Source organism: Hippopotamus amphibius, chromosome 12 (genome assembly GCF_030028045.1).
Source record: "Hippopotamus amphibius kiboko isolate mHipAmp2 chromosome 12, mHipAmp2.hap2, whole genome shotgun sequence".
NCBI classification, from domain to species: Eukaryota; Metazoa; Chordata; class Mammalia; order Artiodactyla; family Hippopotamidae; genus Hippopotamus; species Hippopotamus amphibius.
The window spans coordinates 35,530,571-35,551,135 of NC_080197.1; the positions used below are offsets into that span (position 1 = coordinate 35,530,571).

At 53.2% G+C, this 20,565-nt stretch overlaps 1 protein-coding gene across 4 annotated transcripts in view; it reads right to left on the bottom strand.

Moving 5' to 3' along the window:
• Positions 1–1,817: 1,817 nt before the first annotated feature.
• The window catches only part of RALGAPA2 (Ral GTPase activating protein catalytic subunit alpha 2), a 285,849-nt gene continuing 267,101 nt past the window's right edge, over positions 1,818–20,565 (bottom strand). For all 4 annotated transcript variants that reach the window (XM_057703254.1, XM_057703256.1, XM_057703257.1 and 1 more), the window contains 2 exons: positions 8,090–8,129; positions 1,818–5,097 (listed from right to left, as the gene is read on the bottom strand). In XM_057703254.1, coding sequence (XP_057559237.1) covers positions 8,125–8,129 — 5 coding nt within the window. In that variant the 3' untranslated portion in view covers positions 1,818–5,097; positions 8,090–8,124. The remainder of the gene's footprint in view (positions 5,098–8,089; positions 8,130–20,565) is intronic.

Here is a 20,565-nt window from a genome sequence, read left to right on the forward strand (position 1 = left end):
GCCCCAGGGAGCCTGGCTTTCAACATCTGTAGAAGGAGGTGGAAGTGGGGGGACGGCCCTTCCGACTAGGGAGCTGGGCCCGGGTGCACAGAGCAAGTGCACTGGGCTCCATGTCCATGATTTCTGCTTTTTTATTTGAAAAATGAAATGCAGTTAAAACCATCTCCAACTATAGAAAAAAGGTCCCCTTGACATCACTCTTTAATAAATCAAGTGGCCCCAATTTAGTTTATACACAGACACAGGACCATAGCTCCAGCTCAAAGGTGTACAGAAGTGAACAAATGCAAATGTCTGAGTCTTAGTCCTCATAGATACTCTCTAGAGCAGCAAACATAAAACCCACTGGCATTTTCCTGGAATACTCTGAAAATTATACCATGACCAGAGTATATCTTGAGGCTATTCTTTGTTTAAATTCTGGCACCTAGCAAAAGCCAAGAAAGGCCAAGAGCATTCTTTCTAGGAGTGGTCCTTTTGGAACCACTGGAAGTTGGATTCTTGTGGGAATTCTGCTGAAGGTCTGCAAGATATGGCCTAAGATTTGAGGAGTATTTTTTGAAGATGACGAGGGTCACTCTCAGGGAGTACAATGACTGTAATACCACCTTCCTTCCTGCCCCCCAACTTTTTGTTATAAATGAGACAAGAGGTTGCTTTGTGAGACTCTCATAACAATGTCTTTTGAAAGTCAAATGACTATTTCCAGAACTGCAAAGAATCCATCATTGATGGTGGAGCTATGGGGGCCAACCGTGAGTGAGGTCCTTAGGAGGGCAAGTGCTGCCCTGAGCCAGCCGCTCCTTGGTCTCCCCAGTGTCCCCACTCCCAGCCCCTCCAAGATGCACACGTGGGAGGGACTGGAAGTGAGGGCTGCCAAACATATCGCAGTGGGGCTGGTCTAAGTGTCTCAACCCCAACCCTTCTGCAAGCCAGAATGCCTGGGGGGCTTGAAAAAAACAGACGATTGAGTTCTACCCAGACCTGGTGATCAGAATCCAGGTGGGGGTTTGGGTAGGACTCAGAATCTTATGAAGCCTCTCTGACGAATAAAACTGTCCAGCTTCCTTTTACTAGGAACCAAGTATTAAAGGCACAACATACCTTCAAGCAAGCTCTTGCTAACAGTCAAAAGCCAAACTGATTCAGGATCTACTTGGCTCCCAGGAAGGCAGCTGGATCCCCGTGGAGGTCACTAAATGTCTTGTAAGTAATAGGTACTCAACAAATATTTGCAGATGGACGAATGGATGCTGTTTACAAAGCTTGACTGTCTAATGTCCTGGAAGTTCCCTGCTGTCCAGAGCCTGGGAGCAGCCCGGGATGCTGACAGGCGCCGCCTGGCCAGGTCGTCTGAATGTGATGGTTGAAGGCTGGAGCCCTGAGGTGGGGCCACAACCAGGCTACAGCCACACCAGCAGGAGGAATTATTACACCCTATTACTTCTTCACAAAACAAACCCTCAAAGCTGGCCTCCTGCTCATCAGGGTCAGGGACTCCAGACCCCTGGAAGGATGGCCGGTGCAGAGGCTGCCCTAGAGAGACAGGAGCCCAGGCCGGGGCTCACTGTGAGCCTTGATACAGACCCGGCTATTTAATCACCAAGAAAGGATGGACTTGGATATAGGAGACCAATAATGCTTGGTCTTGGCATTACAGATTATGAACCGAGAGGTCAATTTTTACATGAACATGTTGGCAAACCTCCCTGTACCCATGCTGGCTACAATTTTGGATATATATTAAGGCTTTGGTTAGAAAAAATGCTTTTGAACAACTTTGATAAAAATGTAAACCATCTTTTGTTAGATGCCAGGATAAACTTTATTTTCCTACAAACTATAATGAAAACAAGAGAAGCAGATGGTACATGAGTGCTGTGTTTCTACTTTATTAGGTCATCACAGTAAATCAGAATTAAAGACAGAGGGCAAACTGGAGAGTCAGGTAGTGGCCATCGGTGAGCTGTGTGCTTCTCCAGGTGGGGGCAACCCTCGCCACAGGGCACCATGCCTGCCAAATGGGTTATAGGCAAGGTCTACATCGATGAAGGCATAAGCCCAGATGTGGAGCATCAGGGAAATTAAATAACAAGAGACAGCAAAATAGAAATCAAATGACAGCCTATAACTTAATTTACCATATTTATCAAATTTTGTCCTCATTTACATGTACTCAATATTGTCGACCTGAAAACAAGAAAACATTCACTTAATGTGTGTGTCATACATAGGTACTGAGTGCAAATAAAACGTGGTTGTTTCCTGTGGAATTTCCCTTCAGATGTGGACATTCCCCTTCAGTAGCTATGATGGTAACACAGTTACATCTTAAGATATCACAGTCAACATGAAAGCATCCCTCAAACCTCCAGATGATATAGATATGACAGTAAGTGAAGCATGGGTGGTCACAGCTGAGGAAGGTCAGGAAGACGTGATTTGCACGCTCTCATTGGTGAGGCTAAGGGTCCCATCAGCCAGCCTCTCTCACAGGTTCAAGGCTGAAACCCCCTCCTTCCCGGTGGCCGTTGGGAACTGCAGCCTTAACCACAGGAAGACACTGTTACACTCGCTTACCAGAGCTACAAGTCCTCACTGCTGTCTACTTAAGGTGTTACTACTCAAAATGTCATCATTTTGTGGAATTACTATTTTTTTTTAAGTACAAAAACCTACTCAGTGAGACTACAGAATATCATCTTTGCTTCAGATGGAAATCAGCGTGCGGAGAGGTGAGGGGACTGGCCTGGCCCTGCCTGGAAGCCAGCAACTCTTATCCATTTTGGGCCAATTAGGGCCATTTTTGTTTACAGATGGCTGACCTACTAATGTGACCAGTCAGCACTGTGACTCAGGTGGGGTCCCCACCAGATGAGTGACCCTCGGCAATTTTGCTGAAAGGCATTTATTATAAAAGCTCAATATTTGCTTTTCTAAGTGAAAAAAAAAAAATTGATCATTTCAATTTTCCACCCCAAATAACAAGAAAGATTCAAGTGCACGTGATTGTAAGCAAACCTGGTCGCTAGAGTTCCCGTCTCCCGGTTCCAAGTCTCCAAACCAAAGCTGTTACTGAGAAGAGCTGTAAAACTGCTAGGTGTCCTCTGGGGTCATGGGGTTGTCAAAATCATTAGGGATTATAGGAAGGTCTGTGCATTTGCTACCTGCAACCAGATTCCCCCCCAGGTCAGGACTGGTTCCTGGAGATGAAATGGAATCATGGAACAGGAGTCCAGGGGGTTTCCATATGATTCCGAGTCCTGACACTGACTAAATCCAAGGATTCTGCAACAGGGGTTTTCTCGAGCCTGAAGGTGACACCCTCTCCCAGAAGCTAGCGCTCACGTGGTACTTGGGAGCCCAGGAGCACGCGATGCCCTTCCCGCAGGAACGAGGTACCACGTGCAGCAGTGGCAAGAATGCTGAATCCAGAGTCACGTGGGCCAAAGCACACCCGAGCAGAGCCCACACCATTCAAATCGGGGAGGGGGTGCCTGGGAAGGTAAGAGTCGTGACAGTTGCTGACACAACAGAAGAGGCTGTCACCTCCAATCACCCTTTATGTCGCCACTAACCCCCAGTAAGTGAGCAAATCGGGCCCATGCACAGGCCAGCCCAGAGAACTGCTCCTGTTTGCAATGAACCTGATGCTCTCGGGTCCTGACGGTGCGCGAGCTGCCCGTCTGCGGGCCTGGCCTCAAGTCCTGCCTGCATTTCCCTGTAAACCAGAACAAGCTCCCTCGAGAATCAGAAGTCCCCTCCTTCTAGTGGGAAAGCCTTTCTCAATCCTGTCCTGCTGTCCTGACAGCAAGACTGGCTCCTGGGCCTGCCCGACTCTCCTGCCAACGTTGGGTACCAGCCCAGCCAGCTGGACGGTGGGCCGTCAGGGGACATGGCAGCTCCGCCGGGTGAGGGGGCTCAGCAGGAAGGTGGCCCAGCGGGCTGGGGGTGCGCACAGGTGGTGCAAGAGTGGCACGGCAGAGGGCAGGGGAGGGTGGGGAAGGACCCACATGGAGACCTTTCCGGGCCCTTAGCAGGCAGCCCCCCTGTTCTGAGCCCAGGGCCACTCTGGACATAGCCTGAGGGCCTAGGGGAAAAGCAGAAGGCCGGCACCCAACACCCCGACCCCAGTAAGGGTGCGCAGCAGGTACAGATGAAAGGTGGGGCTTTTCTTTCTCTCTCGCTCTGTTTTTTTTTAAACAAAAACAAAAAACGGGCACAACAGGCCTTCCTTGGGGAGCCAAATGGGTACAAAGGGATCGCACCCTTTGCTTGGGAATCTGTCGCCTTAAAACTGTGTGTGTCAGGAAACATGTGTGAGGCCCCTCCTGGAAGGGGACAGGGGGAGACCTTTGGAGGCACCAGGAAGGGAGCTTTGCAGGGACAGGACCTGTTTCTAGAATCACCTGAGTGCTCTGTGACAGACGCTTCGGCGTCACCACCTAGGGGGCCTCCAGCAGGGCCAGGAAACCTCTCCCCAGTTCGCGGGCATTGGGAACCAGGTGGAAAACACACAGCAACGGAGGTAAAACTTCTCCCAGGCTCGAGACTCTAGGGAAAGCCAATTTCTACGATGATGAAATTTTGAACTAACCATGAATCCTAACAGAGGAAGTACAAGCAGAATCAAGGCAGGGAACATTCCTCCAGCATCCTGATAGGCGTTTGACTGGCCCCTCGGGGAAACATGGTGCGTTTATAAACGAGAGAAATGACTGGGGGACAGAGCCAGCTGCCCCCCACCCGCTGAAAGCCGGGAACCTTCTCCTGTTTCCTCTGCCAGGGCAGCCCCACTGGCGCCACATGACAGCGGGCGCGTCTCTGGTTGTTGGCGACTTTTTCTTTTCTTCTTTTGAAGCCCAAGGTTCCTGAGAGGCCACCGCCTAGTTTGAAAGTCTCAACCGCAGTGTTTCAGTGGGATTCCTCGTCAACTTCAGAAGCCCGTAAACGGGGAGACCCGCTGAGGTCACCAGCAGAGCGGCGACGTTCCCGGAGTCTGGGTTTGGGGGTTCGGGTAGGGAAGTGGGGGAGTCTCAGCCGTCTCCCCCTCCCCAAGAGGCGCCGTGGGGGAGGCTCAGCCTGGCGGCCAGGACCCTGGAAGGAAGCAGAGGGAGGGCCATGTGGGCACAGGTTGGAGGGAGGATGTCCCACGGCCCCAGGAAGAGGGCTGGACCCCCGCCTGGGGCCGCGCGTGCAGGGATGTTTGCTGAATGAATCCACAGATCAAGGTCATTCCTCCCAGCCTTTGCTCTGGACTTTCCTGCAGCATAAAAGGAGCTATGAATCTTTTTGAAATTCACTGGGCCTAACCATCTGATCCACAAGTAAAGAATGAAGAGAAAAGGCACCGATGACAGTGCAGGGAAGGCTGGGGCGGGGCGGGGGGGTAGGTGTGGGCGGGAAGCCAATGGAGCAGCACTGCCTGGAGTCAATGAAAGAGCAAGAAAAACTTCAGTGGCAGCGTGTGGATCTGTGGGTGTTATTATTTACTCGCATCTACATGCTGATACTTTACACCAGGAGTTACAACCCGATTATTCCCCAAGGGGTCTGAGACGGGAGGTCGGGACTAATTGAACGAGTCCAGAAGTGCCTACAGCTGTTTCGATCCAGAGGGAAAAAGGAACGAAGCGGAGGCCTGCGTGCCTGCCCCCCGCCTCCAATCCCCAGGGTGCTGGGAGGAACCCAGGCGCCCGCTGCTGCAACACCCGGCTGCTGTTGCTGAGGTGGGTCCCCCGGGCAGTGCTTCGAGGCAGGACCGTTTCATCACCCTCCCTAGAACCTATTTTTAAACCCTGCTGGGCTTCGTCCCAGCTTCCTCAAAAGAGGGCTTTCTAACCTTCTCCCGACATGCTTCACTTCTGGGGCTTTGGCCTCTGACATTTCTATCATTATTGGCTTTTGAAATTAATTTACACAACTGACCTTATTCACAGATAGCATCTTCTTTCATTTTCAGAGCTGACCTTATTGTTTCCAGAGAAAGCCTCTGGAATCAATACCTGCAAACACGCCTGCACCTGAGGAGACTGCCTTCCCCGGTGTTGTTCCGAAATTCAGCTCCTTAAGGTCCCCCAGCCCGGGCTCTTCTGTCTCCTCCCTCTGGTCCCAGGAAGGTCAGGCAGAGAGAGGAGTTGTGGGCCTCTCTCCTGCTGTTTCCATCTTTGAAAACAGGCTGCTTGCCATAAAAGCAGCACAGCTCCACTGCCATCTGAGACAGAGACGGTGTTACGGGCATCGCCCCATCTCCCTGAGGCCAGAGGTGGGCGTAGCATCAGCATGTGGTCAAGGCAGCGGGCAGCAGGGCGAAGAGCCCTGATTCGATCCCAGGTACGATTGCAGTGTGAATGCCTTCACTTCAAATCGTATAAGACCTCATGTGACTAACTAGGACCCACCCCACCCACTCTGTAACTGGATCAATTGGGAGAGGAAAGCAAAAAAAAAAAAAATAAATCAAGTAAATGAAAGAGATAAAGTGATGTTCAAAGATCTGATACTGAGTGAGAGTACTTCTGGACCAGAAGGGAAACATTTAACCCCCCACCCCCACCAGGGAGGCAGGAGGGGGCCCCTCGAGGTCCTGCACTGCAGGGTGGCGGGTGGGCAGGGCGAGCTGTGACGCTTTTGCAGCAAAGCAGCTTTCGTGCACGTGACGACAGTGGCCCCACCACCAGGGGCCCCGGGAAGGTCATGCCGGGGGGCGGGGGGCTGCACTGCACGCCCCTGGCATTCCTCCCGTCCCTACCTTTCCACTGGCAAGTCCCCAGCCCGCACCAGCTCCTGCCATGCCCACTGAACCCCGTGACTGATGGGGAGGCGACAGCTGCGGACTGAGCAGGCCGGCCGCAAAGGGGGCGATTCCACTCCTGCCCGCGGACAGCCGCTGTTCCTTCCTGGCCTTTCCTCGTGCTGGAAGCCGGAGGTCAGTTCAGAGGACACCGGAGCCCCACTTGGCTGTCTTTGTGGAGGGGCAAGACACATGTGGGTACGGGGGTCCCTGCAAATAAATGCTTTGGCATGAACCCCCACTGCTGGAGGGGATCGTACAGATGTTCTGCCCGGCTGATGTGGGCACCTGAGCTTTGCGGCTCGTGTCACCAGGGAGGCCAGGCTGGAACAATTCCACAGCTAAAACGCTAAGAAAGGGCAGCTGGGTCGGAGGATCAGCACCCTGTGGCAGTGGCCCTGCCTGGGGGAGGAGGGCGGTGCTTTGGATGAACCAAGAAATCTAGACCCTGACCTGCCCTCCACATCTGCTTGGGCAGTGACGGCAACTGGGCCACGGCTCCACTGTGGGTGATGGGGTTGATAAACGACAGCTCGCTTCCCGACCTGCCCCATCTTCCTCGTCATCTGGTCTGTCTCCCACCTGTGAGCCCATGAGTGGGTACAGCCCGGGCTGCCCCGAGAGGCCTTTCTGCAGCGCTGCTGTAAGTGTCTGCTGTCCATCAGGGCACACGGGAAGGGCCTGGACCCCAGACTGGTGCAGAAAGGGGAGGGCCACGGAGGTCACACCTGCCACAGCTGGCCTGCCCTCTGGGTCCTAAACCACAGCGATCTGGGGCTCCCCGCCCTCTGCACTCCCCCAGCTTTCGTCTGCTCTTCCTTTCCCAGCTGTTCCATTCAGCAGACCCAGGATGACATGCCCTCCCCAGCCCAGGCCTCAAGGCCCCATTAAGGCCAGCGGTCAAAGGCCGGCCCCCACGTGCTGCATCTTATCGGCCCATCTCAAGACCCTGCTCCTCCTGGCTCAGCGACAAAAAAAGGGGGCGGCCCCGGGTCCACTGGCTCCCTGAGGCCCCGCACACAAAAGGGCAGGCGACAAAGACATTTTCCGGGATGGCAGGTGTTGGTGTCAGATTCCGCCTGGAGTACAGGGGCTGAAGAAAGGCCAGGCTGGGTTCCCTGGGCCGGTGGGCAGTGCAGACATGCAGGGCAGAGCTCCTGGTGGGGGGGAAGGCAGCAGGAACCCGTGGGGGCATCTCAGCGCCATGTCAGCCCCGGAGGGAGGTGGGTTAGTGAATGAACACCCCCTCCCCGAGAGCAGGGGGGTTGAGCAAATCCACTGAAGTGTCAGTCTTACCTTGTTCAAATACTGCAGTGAGGTCTTTACGTATTTTAATCTGAAGGGAAAGAACATAAAATGAAATAAATACAAGCGCAGCACACCCACAGCCCAACTCGGTCATGAGCAGGGTGCTAAAAATACGCTTATTCGTGGGCGGTCTGAGTGTTCTTGCAGCTTCGGAGATCATTACAAACTGGAAATTCACCTAAAATTCGCCTTGGCAGGATAGAATTCTAGCTGCCGTCACCTGTATAGGTGTGAAATGAAGGCGATGTCAGCTTTTCTACGATGTGTGACAGATGCCGTTGGGACACTGGGTAGCACTGACCTCAGTATCCTGTCCCTGCTGCCTGATGTGCCCTAAATATTTGCTCTATGATATAGTCTAAGATAAGAGTTTTCAAGACAAGCAATTGGAATTCTATGGATGACCTGAAAAAAAACCTGACGCCCTCTAAGTGTACAAGTTTACATGTCTCTAAGTTTCATTTTACAGGTTTCTGAGTGGTACCCAGCATGTTAATTTGGTACGGGTGTCACCTGTGATGTGACAGTCCCCAGGGAGGAAGCACACACACGCGTGGCTGTGAAGGGGACCCTGCAGAGGCGCAACTGGACCCTCACTCAGAGCAGCAGGACCCCAGCAGTCCCACCAAACCCCAGAGAGGCTCTGAGCTATTCCATGCTTTGTGACAGTTTTTCTCAACCACCCCACTCCCAACCCCCACAATGGCCATCCTATTTCCCACGTGGGTTTCCTTAGCAAACGCAGCCTCTCTCTGCGCCAGGTGACAGCTCCTCACCCCAACCCCACAATGTTCCTGAACTCAGTGTCACTAGACCACCATCAAATCTAGACAAAGGACATTTATCAGGGACATGGACTGCTGTCTGCCCGGCCACCATGGTAAACTTGGATTGTCTGCTGACATCACCTGCAAGGCTGACACGGTGACCAGGGCCAGTGTTTGAGACGGATGCTGTCGGAGGAGGGACCGCTGACAGATCTTAGGTGGGGTTCTCCCCAAGAAACATGGGCTTCTCTGAAGCCGTATTTTCCAATCCATCGACGGAAATTTCACTCCTCCCCACACCCCAAAATTATGTGGGGTTTGGAACTTCAGGATAAACAACCGATCGTGATGACACACGAGCCTTCTCTGTCTTACTTGATTTCCAGCTACTGTTAACAGCTCCTTCTTTACATGGTGAACGAGCTCTAGGGGCACAGGAAGTTCTCAGGCAGTGCTGATCCTTGGTGCTGGACTGGTATGTTTTCCGTGGGACCTCTAGAAAATGTGATGACCTAGATTTCCTGCCTCCCCCACGGCGTGTGCTCCTGGAGGACAGCGATCGTGGGCCGTCTCTGGGTGGGTCTTCTTCCAGGGGAGGGGCTCGGCTTCCCAGGGCCGGGTGCTGCTGGCCCTCTCCCGTGTGAGCAAAGGGTCGCCTCACGAACGGGCTCCTCGGTCCCCCTCCCCGGCAGCCCCTCGGCCCTGGCGATGCTGGCTGTACAGGCACCCGATTGGTGGAACCAAGCAAACAGATGGCGCGGCTGACAATGGAGGGCTTGTTTGTAATTGCTGATGAGGACAGCCTGCCCCTCTCCCGGTGCATCCCCAGATGCAGCCCGGTGTGCTGTGCTGGACCAGACAGAATGTCTCAGGAACTGCCAATCCATGGGCGAGTTAAGGAGATGCAAAGACAGAGGCAGTTGGGGGCCCCTGTAATTATTCCATGGGGCTCAAATGTCACTTGGCCTTGACACACAGACAGTGCTACCAAAGGGCAGGGGCCCCGTGCATGGCACAGAGGAGCAGGCTGTCAGCTTCCTGATGCCTCCCTGGGGGTCAGCATGAGGTACGGACTACCCTGGGCAGTGGTGGTGGCACCGGAAGGGACCATGGTACTCGGAGCTGTGTGATGCCCGGGGGCACAGGAGACACGAAGCCTAATTAGTTCATCCTTTCCTCAACCAGGCACCTGGCACGTGCCAGGTACTGTTCTAGGCTCTAGTGACATCGGTGCACAGAGCAGGCTGAAACCCCTGCCTTTGGGGGCTTTGGGGGAGGAGTTAATGGCATGCCATTGGGGGGCAAAAATATCTTACTCTTTGTATGAAGTGCAGATGTAAGTATGGAAAATATACAGGTAAATGGTATTTCTGTGATGCTTCAGAGGAGGGGACAAATTAGGAAATAGAAATGTTGGGCAAGAAGGATAAGAGGTTCAGAAACACTGTGTGATTAATATGCGTCTTAAATTCAGGGTTGTCTTAGATGTGAATGCTGCTGGGAATCAGGAGTTGGCCCACTCACATCTCAGAGCGGCTGAGCAAGACCTCCCTGGGGAGACCCTTCAGGACTAACCTGGATGTCAAAGGGCCAGCTGCGGCCTTCAGCAGCTCAGACACCAGAGCGGGCAACCGGAGACGCCAGAAGTCGCCTTTAGAGAAAGATATCCTACCTCTCGGGCCTCGTGAGATTCCTTTGACACTGAATATCCACGAGGATTTCAAGACACCCAGGAAACCACCGTCTTGGTTGGAGATTTGCTGTGCTCTACACAGCTCTGCCTCATGGAGGCTTTTTGAGAACCAGTGGGCCTTTCTGCAGCCTGTTTTCTCTGGCTGTACTCAACAGAGAGCAAAAGAGCAAGGATTTGCACTGGGCGTCTTATCTCCAAGGCAAGGCTGCCGTCCAGGACTGCCCCCTGGGACAACTCGATGTGGGGGGCTGGGGCTGGGGGGGGGGAGGTCAGACAAGAAAAGTGGCTGCTCTCCCTGGGTCCTCGTTACCGAGCAGTCAGTGTGGGAAATGATTAGCTGGTTCAGGTGATTAAGGAAGGAAACGGCTTTGAGAGCTGGTGTGGTGAGGGAGAGACGCATGGGCGGGGGTTCCAGCTTTAGCCGAGGGCTAAATACCCTCCCAGCAGGAAGGCTGGCCGAGCAGGAGATCACAGAGCTGTCTGGGCTATTCAGACCGCTTGGAATGGCTCTGAGCACGGGAACCAGTGCAGCAGTGGACGGGGTGTGCCTCCACACTCAGCACTGGCAGCCCAAGACCGGTGAGCATCAGCCAGCCTCATTACCATTTCCAAACGGCCCAAGGATGCCGTCCAGAATTTCCAACCCGGCAGCAGGGGCTGTATCCTGGCCGTGGCCCCAGCTCTGGGCTCGGCTTCCTCTTTTTGGTTATTGGTGTGATCATCGACTTTGGTTCTGAAGCAGAAAGCTAGGACAGCTGGACTGAAAGACGGGCGGGCAGAGAGAGTACACGCATGGTGCCTGCCCACCTGCGCGGGGGCCCGGCCAGCAGCTGGGATGTTCTTGAAAATGCTCGTCTGGCATTTTTCTCCTCCCCTTCCATGATTATCAGGTACTCTTATGCATCTACTACTGAATTTAACTAAACATTGAGAATTAATGTCTTGTTAGGCCCTCGTGGAGAAAGATGTTTCCTCCAGACCCTCCTGCAATCTCACAGAACGTGAACACAGAGATCTCCGTACCTCCCGGCCATGGAGAGACGACGGCTCATTTTACCAGACTGAATTATTCACATCTCAAAATGGAAAAACAGTACAGAAATGTTGATAGCAGCGATATTCACAACAGCTAAAAAAACGGAAACAGCCCGCATGTCCACCACCTCATGAATGGAAAGAAAGTGTGGTCTGCCCTTACAATGGAATATGATTTGGCAATAAAAATATGTAAAATACTGATACAGGCTACAACGTGGACAACCCTTGAGAACGTGCTAAGTGAAAGAAGCCAGCCGGCAAAGCCCACGTATTATCTGATTCCACGTACACCAAAACGTCCAGAACAGGCAGATCCAGAGAGACAGGAGGTAGATTAGTGGTTGCTTAGGGCTGGGGTGGGGTGGGGGGGAATGGGGATTGAGTACCAGCGGGGTTATGTTTTTGTTTTTCAGGAGGGATAAAAAGGTTCTAAAATTAGATGGCGGTGATGGCTGCACAACTTTGTGAATAGACTAAAAACACCGAGTTGCATACTTTAAATGGATGAATTGTATGGCATGCAAATTATATTTCAGTAATGTTGTTTTTCAAAACTGACAAAAAAGAATACAAGGTGGTCTGGGCGCCACTACTGCCAGCGCCTTTCCAAAAGTGAAGTGACAGAAGTGGCTCCAAGCTCTAGGGAAAACATCCCCCGTGGGACCCAAGGAGGCAGGGGGCTGGGGGGTGGCCGTGGGGTTTAGCAGGCGCCCAGCCAGGGTACTCCTGTGCCAGGCCACACACCTCCAGCCATCCTCAAAGCAAAGCAAACGGCGCTACCCCTCAGGTGACGCACTGCTCTCCCTGCAAGGTTGTCTCCCAGCTTTATTGTAACTTTATCTGTTTTGTACAAACTCAGGAGAGGCCTTGGGCAGCAAGGTGGGATTACACCAGGATTCTGTGTGCTGCTCAGGACTATTTTTTTTTGTTTTTTGTTTTAATATTTATTTCATTTATGTACTTATTTTGGCTGCACCGGGTCTTAGCTGCAGCATGCCAGATCTTGTTCCCCGACCAGGGATCGAACCCGGGCCCCCTGCATTGGGAGCAGGGAGTCTTAACCACTGGACCACCAGGGAAGTCCCAGGACTGGTTTTTAATTTCCCCAATAATCAAGAGCTCCAGGAACTGCAGCAGTTACACCTGTGGTGACTTGCCGGAGGACAGGGAGTTCTCCGGATTGGTCTGAGGCCTGAGGAAGCAGAAAAGGCACAACGGGCCGCCTGGGTCCCCTGGATAAAAGCTGTCCTGTGGTCAAGAGTGAAGGAAGCCGCTTCAGCCCACAGCTAAGCTGTTTTCTACATGTAAAGTCTTCCCGTGCTGCCCTGTTCTAGAGGAACAAATACTTTGGTCAGATTTCGGTTGGATTTCTCAGTTATCTGTGCCAAAGCGGGGGTGCATTCACCACCTTACACCCTGCATAGCCCATTAATCCTCCAGGATCGTCCTTTCGGCCTGTGGGGAGGAACGTTTTGCCTTTGCCACTAAAGCAAGGGTCCTCCCTGCACCCCACTGTTTGCCTCTGTGCACAAGCAGGGGTCTTTATCGGGGAGGTGGGTGATTGATGAGTCTTGTTTGGGAGAAACAAAAGCCATGACCCTGGCCTTGGCACGACAACAAAAAAACCCCAAGGCTTCTCAGCTCCAGACTGCTGAAGGGCTCACTCTTGCTCTGCTGAGGACAGCTGGTGGGAAGCGTGTGCAGGAAGCTGCTTACTGTTCATGGATTGCTCTAGAGAACTTTCTATGAGAGCAAAGCAAGGCCAGGGATGCTCACCCCACGCCCAGCCTTTCTGGGTAACTGGGCGCCATGTTAAGTCTTTCCATATGATGAAGAGGTACCCACCAGTCCTTCTTGCAAGCTCATGGGTTCTAGTGTGAGTCTGGGGGTCTTAAAGGGGTGACCACATGTCAGAATCCAGCCCAGATTCCCTGAAGGAGGGGTGTCACCGTCTCCCTCCATCTGTGCAGGCCAGGTTAGGGCTGTGTTTCGTGGCACCGGGCTGAGGGGGCTTCTCTGGGGGCCTCTCTTGTGGCCCCACAGCGAAGGTCCGGGGAGAACAGCTCTTGAATCCCCCCACCACACCATGTTCACTCGTTGTCACACACGTACAATGTGCCTGCTCTGTGCCAGACGCCGGGAGTGCAGGGGGAGTGGAATTTTACCTGGCTGGTCCCCCCCCCCCGCCCCCGCCAAGGAACATGCCCCTGCAAAAGCCAGAGCGATCTTTTCAAACAAGAATCACATCACGTCACCCACTACGTCACAGCCCCTGGGAGAGCCGCTCACCTCACCAGAGTAACAGCCGAGGTCTGTCCCTGGGCTGAGGGCCACTCTGACCGTCCTCCTCCTCCTGCGCCCCCACCTCGCTGGGCTCCTTGCTGCTCCTCGAATGTGCCAGGAGAGCTCCTGCCTCGGGGGCCTTTGCTATTCCCTCTGCCTGGACCGCTTCCCCCAGAGTTCAAATGGCTCCCTCTCCCTCGCCGCCTTCAAGGCTCCCCGCAAATGTCATCTTCTCGGGAAGGCCACCACTGCCCCCTATTTCAAGTGCGCCCACCCCTGTGTTACGTGTCCATAGCACTCCTGGCCCTCCTTCCCTGTTTTTCCTCCTGAGCACCCCTCACTAGCCCCAGTCTTGATGGAAGAAGTGTGTGGAGGCCCTGGCCCCGTGGGGTTTGTGTGACGATTGAGCGACGCTGCCACCCCATTTGCTGATGTGCATCAAAGGTGTGTGGGTCCCAGGACCCAGGCGGGACCCGAGCATCTAAATATGGCCTCTAGCAAGGCACTGGCTTTGGCTACTGGGATAGAGAGCAGAGTCAGCCTAGTGGCCCGAGAAGTCTCATTTCTGGGTGCTTCCTTTCTTCAGTGGTGACCCCTATCCTCCAGGACCCTCGCCCCTGATGCTCCTGGGTCAGCGGACACCCCCAGTCAGGAGTGCCTGGCCGCAGAGAGCCACATGTCACAGAGGGCGCTGGCGTTACCCGGCGCGGGGCTGCTCCCAGCCCTGGGGACACAGCTAGGGAGCAGGTTGCGGGGCTGGGGACATGCCAGCTGCAGGATCTGCACTGACGCACTTCAGCAGCCACGCAAGGCAGTGTGTGCTTCGTGGTCCTGCCTGGAATCAGGGCTGCAGGGCAGAACCTTGCCAGAGGGTCCTGGAAGACCTGGTGGCTTTCCTCACCTCCAGGCCATCTCACAGATCAGCTAATCCCGCTCAGGAGGAGAGATGTTGCGTGACCCAAGTGGCGTCCCAGGTAGGTGGCGTGTGTCCTGTGCAGCTGGGATTCACAGTCTGGAAGTGCTCAGCGGATAGGGTTCTGCTTGTTCATTCTCGACACTCTCTGTAGTGATGCTACTGGGTTTCTTAGGTGCTGAGGAATGAATTCTGGCCATGTTAATGCTGTCCACTTCATGCAATTTTTTAAAAAATTTTTTTACAAAGTTGCCTGGCATGTTCCCCACTTTTAAGGGATTTCTTTTCAGCTTTTTGAGGGACTTTAAAGGCCAATGGGAAAAGAGGAACCAGCTTTTCTCTTTACTATGCTATTTAGAGGTTTATTTCCTGGTTATCATCATATATTCTTCTGGAAAAGGAGGATATAAAATATTCTTCTTTTTTCCATCAGCAGACTTAAATGCTACCAAGAGAGGTCCCGTTGGCCTCTGCTTTGGTTGTTGCTACATAGAAACTTAGGCAAAACCATCGAGGCTTCCAGGAACCCACCCTGATGGCCGAGACTGTCTGTGTTCCACCTGCTAGAACCTTTTGGAGGGGAGGGCCCCAGCCACGGCTTACAAGGCATGTGAACCTGGGTGTCAGGGGCTCCAGACTCTCCTGAAACAATTTCTCAAGGTTATTTCAAATAAGCTTTAAGAGTCATTTCCAAAAACTGTCTGTGAGAAAAATTCTCGGTACCTGCCGGCCATCTCTTGGCAACTGCTGTGTCCCCGGGGCCGTAATTAACAGTGAGGTAGGAGGAGGATGCCATTCGCATTGAAAACCCTGCAAGACTGAGAAACCAGGACAAACCTAAGGCGAGATTTCACAGAAAAAGCAGCAGCTTCAAGTTCTTCCAAAGGAACACACGAAATGTCATGTCGATACTTTGGAATGAACAGTCTCGGGTCCTGCCTTTTCCCAGGAACCTGGGACCTGCCTCCACACTTGCCTGCCCTGGGCAGGAGGCTCCCCATGCTGGCTCTGAAGGACTGGTTTCCTTCTCTCTGCACCTCATTCTCTCGTCCACGGGCCTTTCAGTTCTCAGAGTCCCCATCTCAGCCGGTGTGGGAGAGTTCCAGACTGACCGGCAGGATGCTGAGTGGGAATTCTAACACACACCAGGCAAGTTTCCATTTCTTCCAGGCTCACGGAGCAGATGGCATGGCCCGGCGCAGGGAAATCTCAACGCAAATGACCCAAACCACTGGTCAGAGATCTTCTTCTTCTCCTTGATAAACCTTTTTGACATGTAGTTGTGGTTTGGCGCTAACTCATCTGGGCTTATTAATAAGCAGCCAATTTTGGTGATACATGAGCATTTGCTTCTCCCTAACAAGACTTCAAGCTCCAGGAGGGAAGGGGAGAGACAGGGCGCAAGGTCCCCAGAGCCTTCTGTGCCTGCCCTGAACCACCCAGCAGAGTATTGCCCGGGGGCGGCTGCACAGGGAAGGTAGGGCCGGTGCAGAGATGGTAACATCATTTTCTATCTGATCAAGGGGAACAGGCGTTTGTCTCATTTCTTTCTTCCCTCTCCCAGAGGTGACACCAGGGACAGTAAAGGAATTTTAGAGGAAAAAGGGATGAATAAGCGAGAGGCAAAATGTGCAAAACAGGGCAATCGAAAAGTCTCCTAGAAACCCTCAATACCACTCAGGAAAGCCACCTAACGGAGTTTTGGTTAGTCCGACTGCGTTAGCCAGCCTGTGGAGTAACCAGGCTCCTGGCTGCCCCACTTGCTGCACTTCGCTGGTCCACTTTCGCTAGAGACTGGAAAGTGTGGGGGAGAATGATAGCCAATTACAGGTGTTTGTTCTGGTTCCTGCATCAGGCCCCCCACACAGCTGTGGGCTGGAGACACACCTGGGCCTCTTAGAGCAGCAGCCAGACTCCTTCCTGCCTGCATTTCTATTGTACTCCTGTTGCATATGATATAAGAAAGAAAACTGGCATTCTTTAAAGAAATTACAGCCCATTACAGATAGAAGAAACACACACCCAGGTAAAACCTTCCTTCCGTATGTTGAGAAAAATCAAGAAGGGAGATAAGTTAGAGGGAGCTGGACCGAGGACAGAAACATTACAGAAGTGCCTTTGAGAGGGAGAGCGGTTCTCAGCGCTGCTTCGTTTTTAAAAGAAAGTCCCCACACCCAGGCCACATCCCAGACCAAACAATTCGAATCTCTGGTGGAGGTTCCCAGCATCCAGGTGACCCAGTGCACAGCTGAGCCAGCACCACCGGGCTCATGAGATGGGTTATAGATGAAAATAATTCCCATGGGTGCTTTATCATCTTTCCCAGCAGATACATTTTGAGTTTTTAAAAGAAGTGTATGCACAGGGGTCAGGCTGAGATGGCTGGTGATGTGGGAGGGAGGATGGGGCTGGGGCTGGGAGGGGGGACAGGTGCGTTGCCAGGCGCTTGGTGGTTCTCAGGCCGGGTGGCAACGCTGCTCAAACGCAGCCCAGCGTGCTGTGGGCAGAGGGGGCAGCCCCGAGTTCTTTAACGGACAGCGACATCAGAGAACTTGCATTTGGGGGGCACTTGTGGATGACCTGAGCAGAGTTCTGGGCTGTAGTCCTGGTCTGCAGCCATGGCTCTGACGTCTGGGACAGTCCCCACAGGCGGGGTGGCCAGCCAGCAACTCACGGGTTGTGGCCCTGTTTGCATCCCCCGCCTTCCAGCAGACGGGCCAACGCAGGCAGAGAGGGGCTCCAAGACATGAGGACGAACCAGGTGGCAGAGGACAGCGTGAGGAAAAACCCAGAGTGGCAGCGTGGTGAAGGGACCTCCCAGGGGACCGCTGCAGAGGGCTCCAGCGTGCCGGGCACTGTCCTCCGCCCCTTACACACACTAACTCGAGTTGTTGAGCCTTACGAACGCCCTTTATTTCATACTCTTTGGTACTGTGTAGAAGGAAAGACCTACTTCACAGACTCAGACTCTGGGCAGCAGAGCAACACAAACTTGTCCAAGGCCACAGGCTGGACAAAGAGGACACCAGAGCCCGACCCTCTGATGGGACCCCTCAATGGGGAGGCCGGCTGCATGTGGGCAGAAGGTTCTGGCCAGTGTTGGGCACAGGGTGTGGGGACAGGAAAGCAGCGGGATCTGAGGATGGAGCAAGGGCAGGCCAGCGCACACTGTCTCCAGCACCAAGGGAGGAAAATGCGTAAACCCCAGACACGAAGGGCGGCCCGAGGCTCGCTGACGGCCGCCTTCTGCCTCTGCTTCAGGGCTCGGGGCCCGGATCCTGTCGTGTTCCTAGCACCCCAGGACGTTGAAGCCCGCTGAGGCCTTGGGATGGCTGCCCGGAGCCCTGGAGCCTGACCTACCAGGGCACTTGGGAGCACCTGCTGCATGTCTGATGTCAGTGCACGCTCTGGGCTTCAGTTCCCTGAATCTGTTCCACGTGGTGGGTTAGAAGGGTTCTGCAGCTACAACTGCTAGATGACCCTGCAGACCGTCATGGGCCCACAAGCGTGCTGACCAACGAACGCAGAAACCGCCACCGTGACAGCGATGAGCAGAACCCACAGCACCACACAGCACGTGCTGGGGACCCCAGATCCTGCCGTCATGGCAACATCTTTCCCAAATGCCACTGTCATCTTCCTGAAGGACCACAATGAGGGAGGAAGAGCTTTCCCGAGCAGGCTCGGTTCAAAAAGACACATTGAGACAGTGTTCCCTCCTCTCCTCCCAGAGAGGCTGCATGGGTTGTTTAGATGGAAAAACTCCTTTCTCATCGGCTGGTCAGGAGCTCTGTGACCAGTGTCACTGACAACCAGTGTTAGGTGACAGCCTATTTGGAAAGATAGTGGTCACCCTCTGAGCCTGGGATGCTGTCCTGACGCGCGCTGACCCCACCGCGAAGAGAAGAGGGTGGAGGGGCAGGGGCTGGTGCCCCCTGGTGTCAGCCCTCACAGCTGGTCTGCAGCTAATCAGAATGTGAGGCGCTGGATGTGGGGTCTCCAGAGGCCTCTTCCAGCTCCACGCTCTACGATGCTCTTGGCTGGTTTCAGCAAATTTATGAGGAAGGCGAATACCTAAGACGTGCTATCCCGTAAAACCTTATTCAGACCACTTTTACAGGGAGGAAGGGAAGGAAAGAGGGAGACATACCAAATGAATCTGTAAATGACCACCCTTATCCGATGGGCAAAAACCTTCATCTTTGGGGGCTGGGGTCAGTTCCACCTTGTGCTGTTTCTGAGGACTGACTTAATGGCTTACTGCCCAGCGAATGGCCATAGTGGGGTCACTGCAGAAGGACTAACTGCCACGTCCCGGCACGTGCACCCCCACCTAGGGCTTAGGGGGTCTTAGCAAGTGAGAGCTGGGTGCAGCCCCCTCCTCCAGGTGACGGTAGGTGGGCCAGCAGTTTGTGTAGCCTCCACAGGCCAGGTTCACTTTGGGGCCGATGTGTTCCACGCCTGCAGTCTCTCGAGGACGTTGTACTGGCCACCATTATGACCCAGTGGCCCCAGGCAGGTCTTCGGATACCTTCTGCGAACTGAAAGCAGTGATTCTACTGTAGAGAAGGACACGTCTTTCTCACTAGGTAGGTGAACACAATGAGCCTTTCCAGGAGGGCGCCTGCACCATCCTGGGTGTGCAGGTGAAAGCCTGCCTTTCTGCACAGTAGCTGCAGTGGTGGTAGCAGCCTGAGACCGACTCAGACTCATCTGGCGTAAGCTCCAAATATGACCTACATGAAAAGTGGCAGAGTCTGACGGGGACTGGTGAGGAATTTCCTCCCACTTGCTCTGAATCCTGGAGCCTTTACAATCCAGCCTGTCGTGAAGGAGGAAACGCTTGTGACCAGATCTTGGAGAAATCAGATGTGTTTATGCAGGGCTGACAAGTAAACAAAGATCTGTGCTCCCTCTGCTGGCCCCGGACAGCAACATTAAAGACGAAAGGCCTTCAGCAAACGCCGTCTGTTCACGTTTCCGGAGAAGAACCCCTCGTTTAACCTGGTTTTAGGCATTCTTTGCAAAAAACCCATCTCGGTCAACTTCTGAGCCAGGTACTTGAAAATGCTACAGTCAGATATTAAGCAATAGTCCTTCACCCCCAAACTGCTAGCTGTGACTGTCATAGAGACCTGGGGATCATTTATCAATAGACACAAGTGGATTCCACCAAGATCTTAAGGTCCAGACACCATCTTTAAAGTGGTTTTGGGGGAAAAAAAAACACCTCAAGTCCAAGCTAAAGTTTCTTTTTTTTCCTCCTTTAGTTTATAAGAGCAGCTTCCAAAAAGTAAAGATTTGTACTATTTATAGCCTTTCCGATAATGTCAAGCATTAGACGTGATTTTCCAAATCATTAGCATGCAGAAGAATGACCTCATGGTGAACAGATGCACTTGGCTGTGAGCTGCAGTGATTACATCAGTCCCTCCCCTTCCAGTTAACCCTTTAAAGGCCTCTCTGCCACCCCCTTGCCTGGAAACATGCTTGAAAACACAAACTTAGTCCCTCACCCCAGTGTGTGTGTGTGAAATGCCCATATAAATACACGCATAGAACATATATATGTGCATATATGCATGTGTGTGTTCATTGCAGCCCGAATTTTATCCCTGGCCACCTTTTAGAAATTGCTGGTCAATAAGGAAGGAGTCAAAAGGGATGCCAACTCCAGAGCTGGGTGGTAAGTCAGCTCAGATACCTTTTATGCTCTGGGCATTAGCAACATGAGTGATGGGCGGGATAGATGCGGGATGAGGGGTGTTAA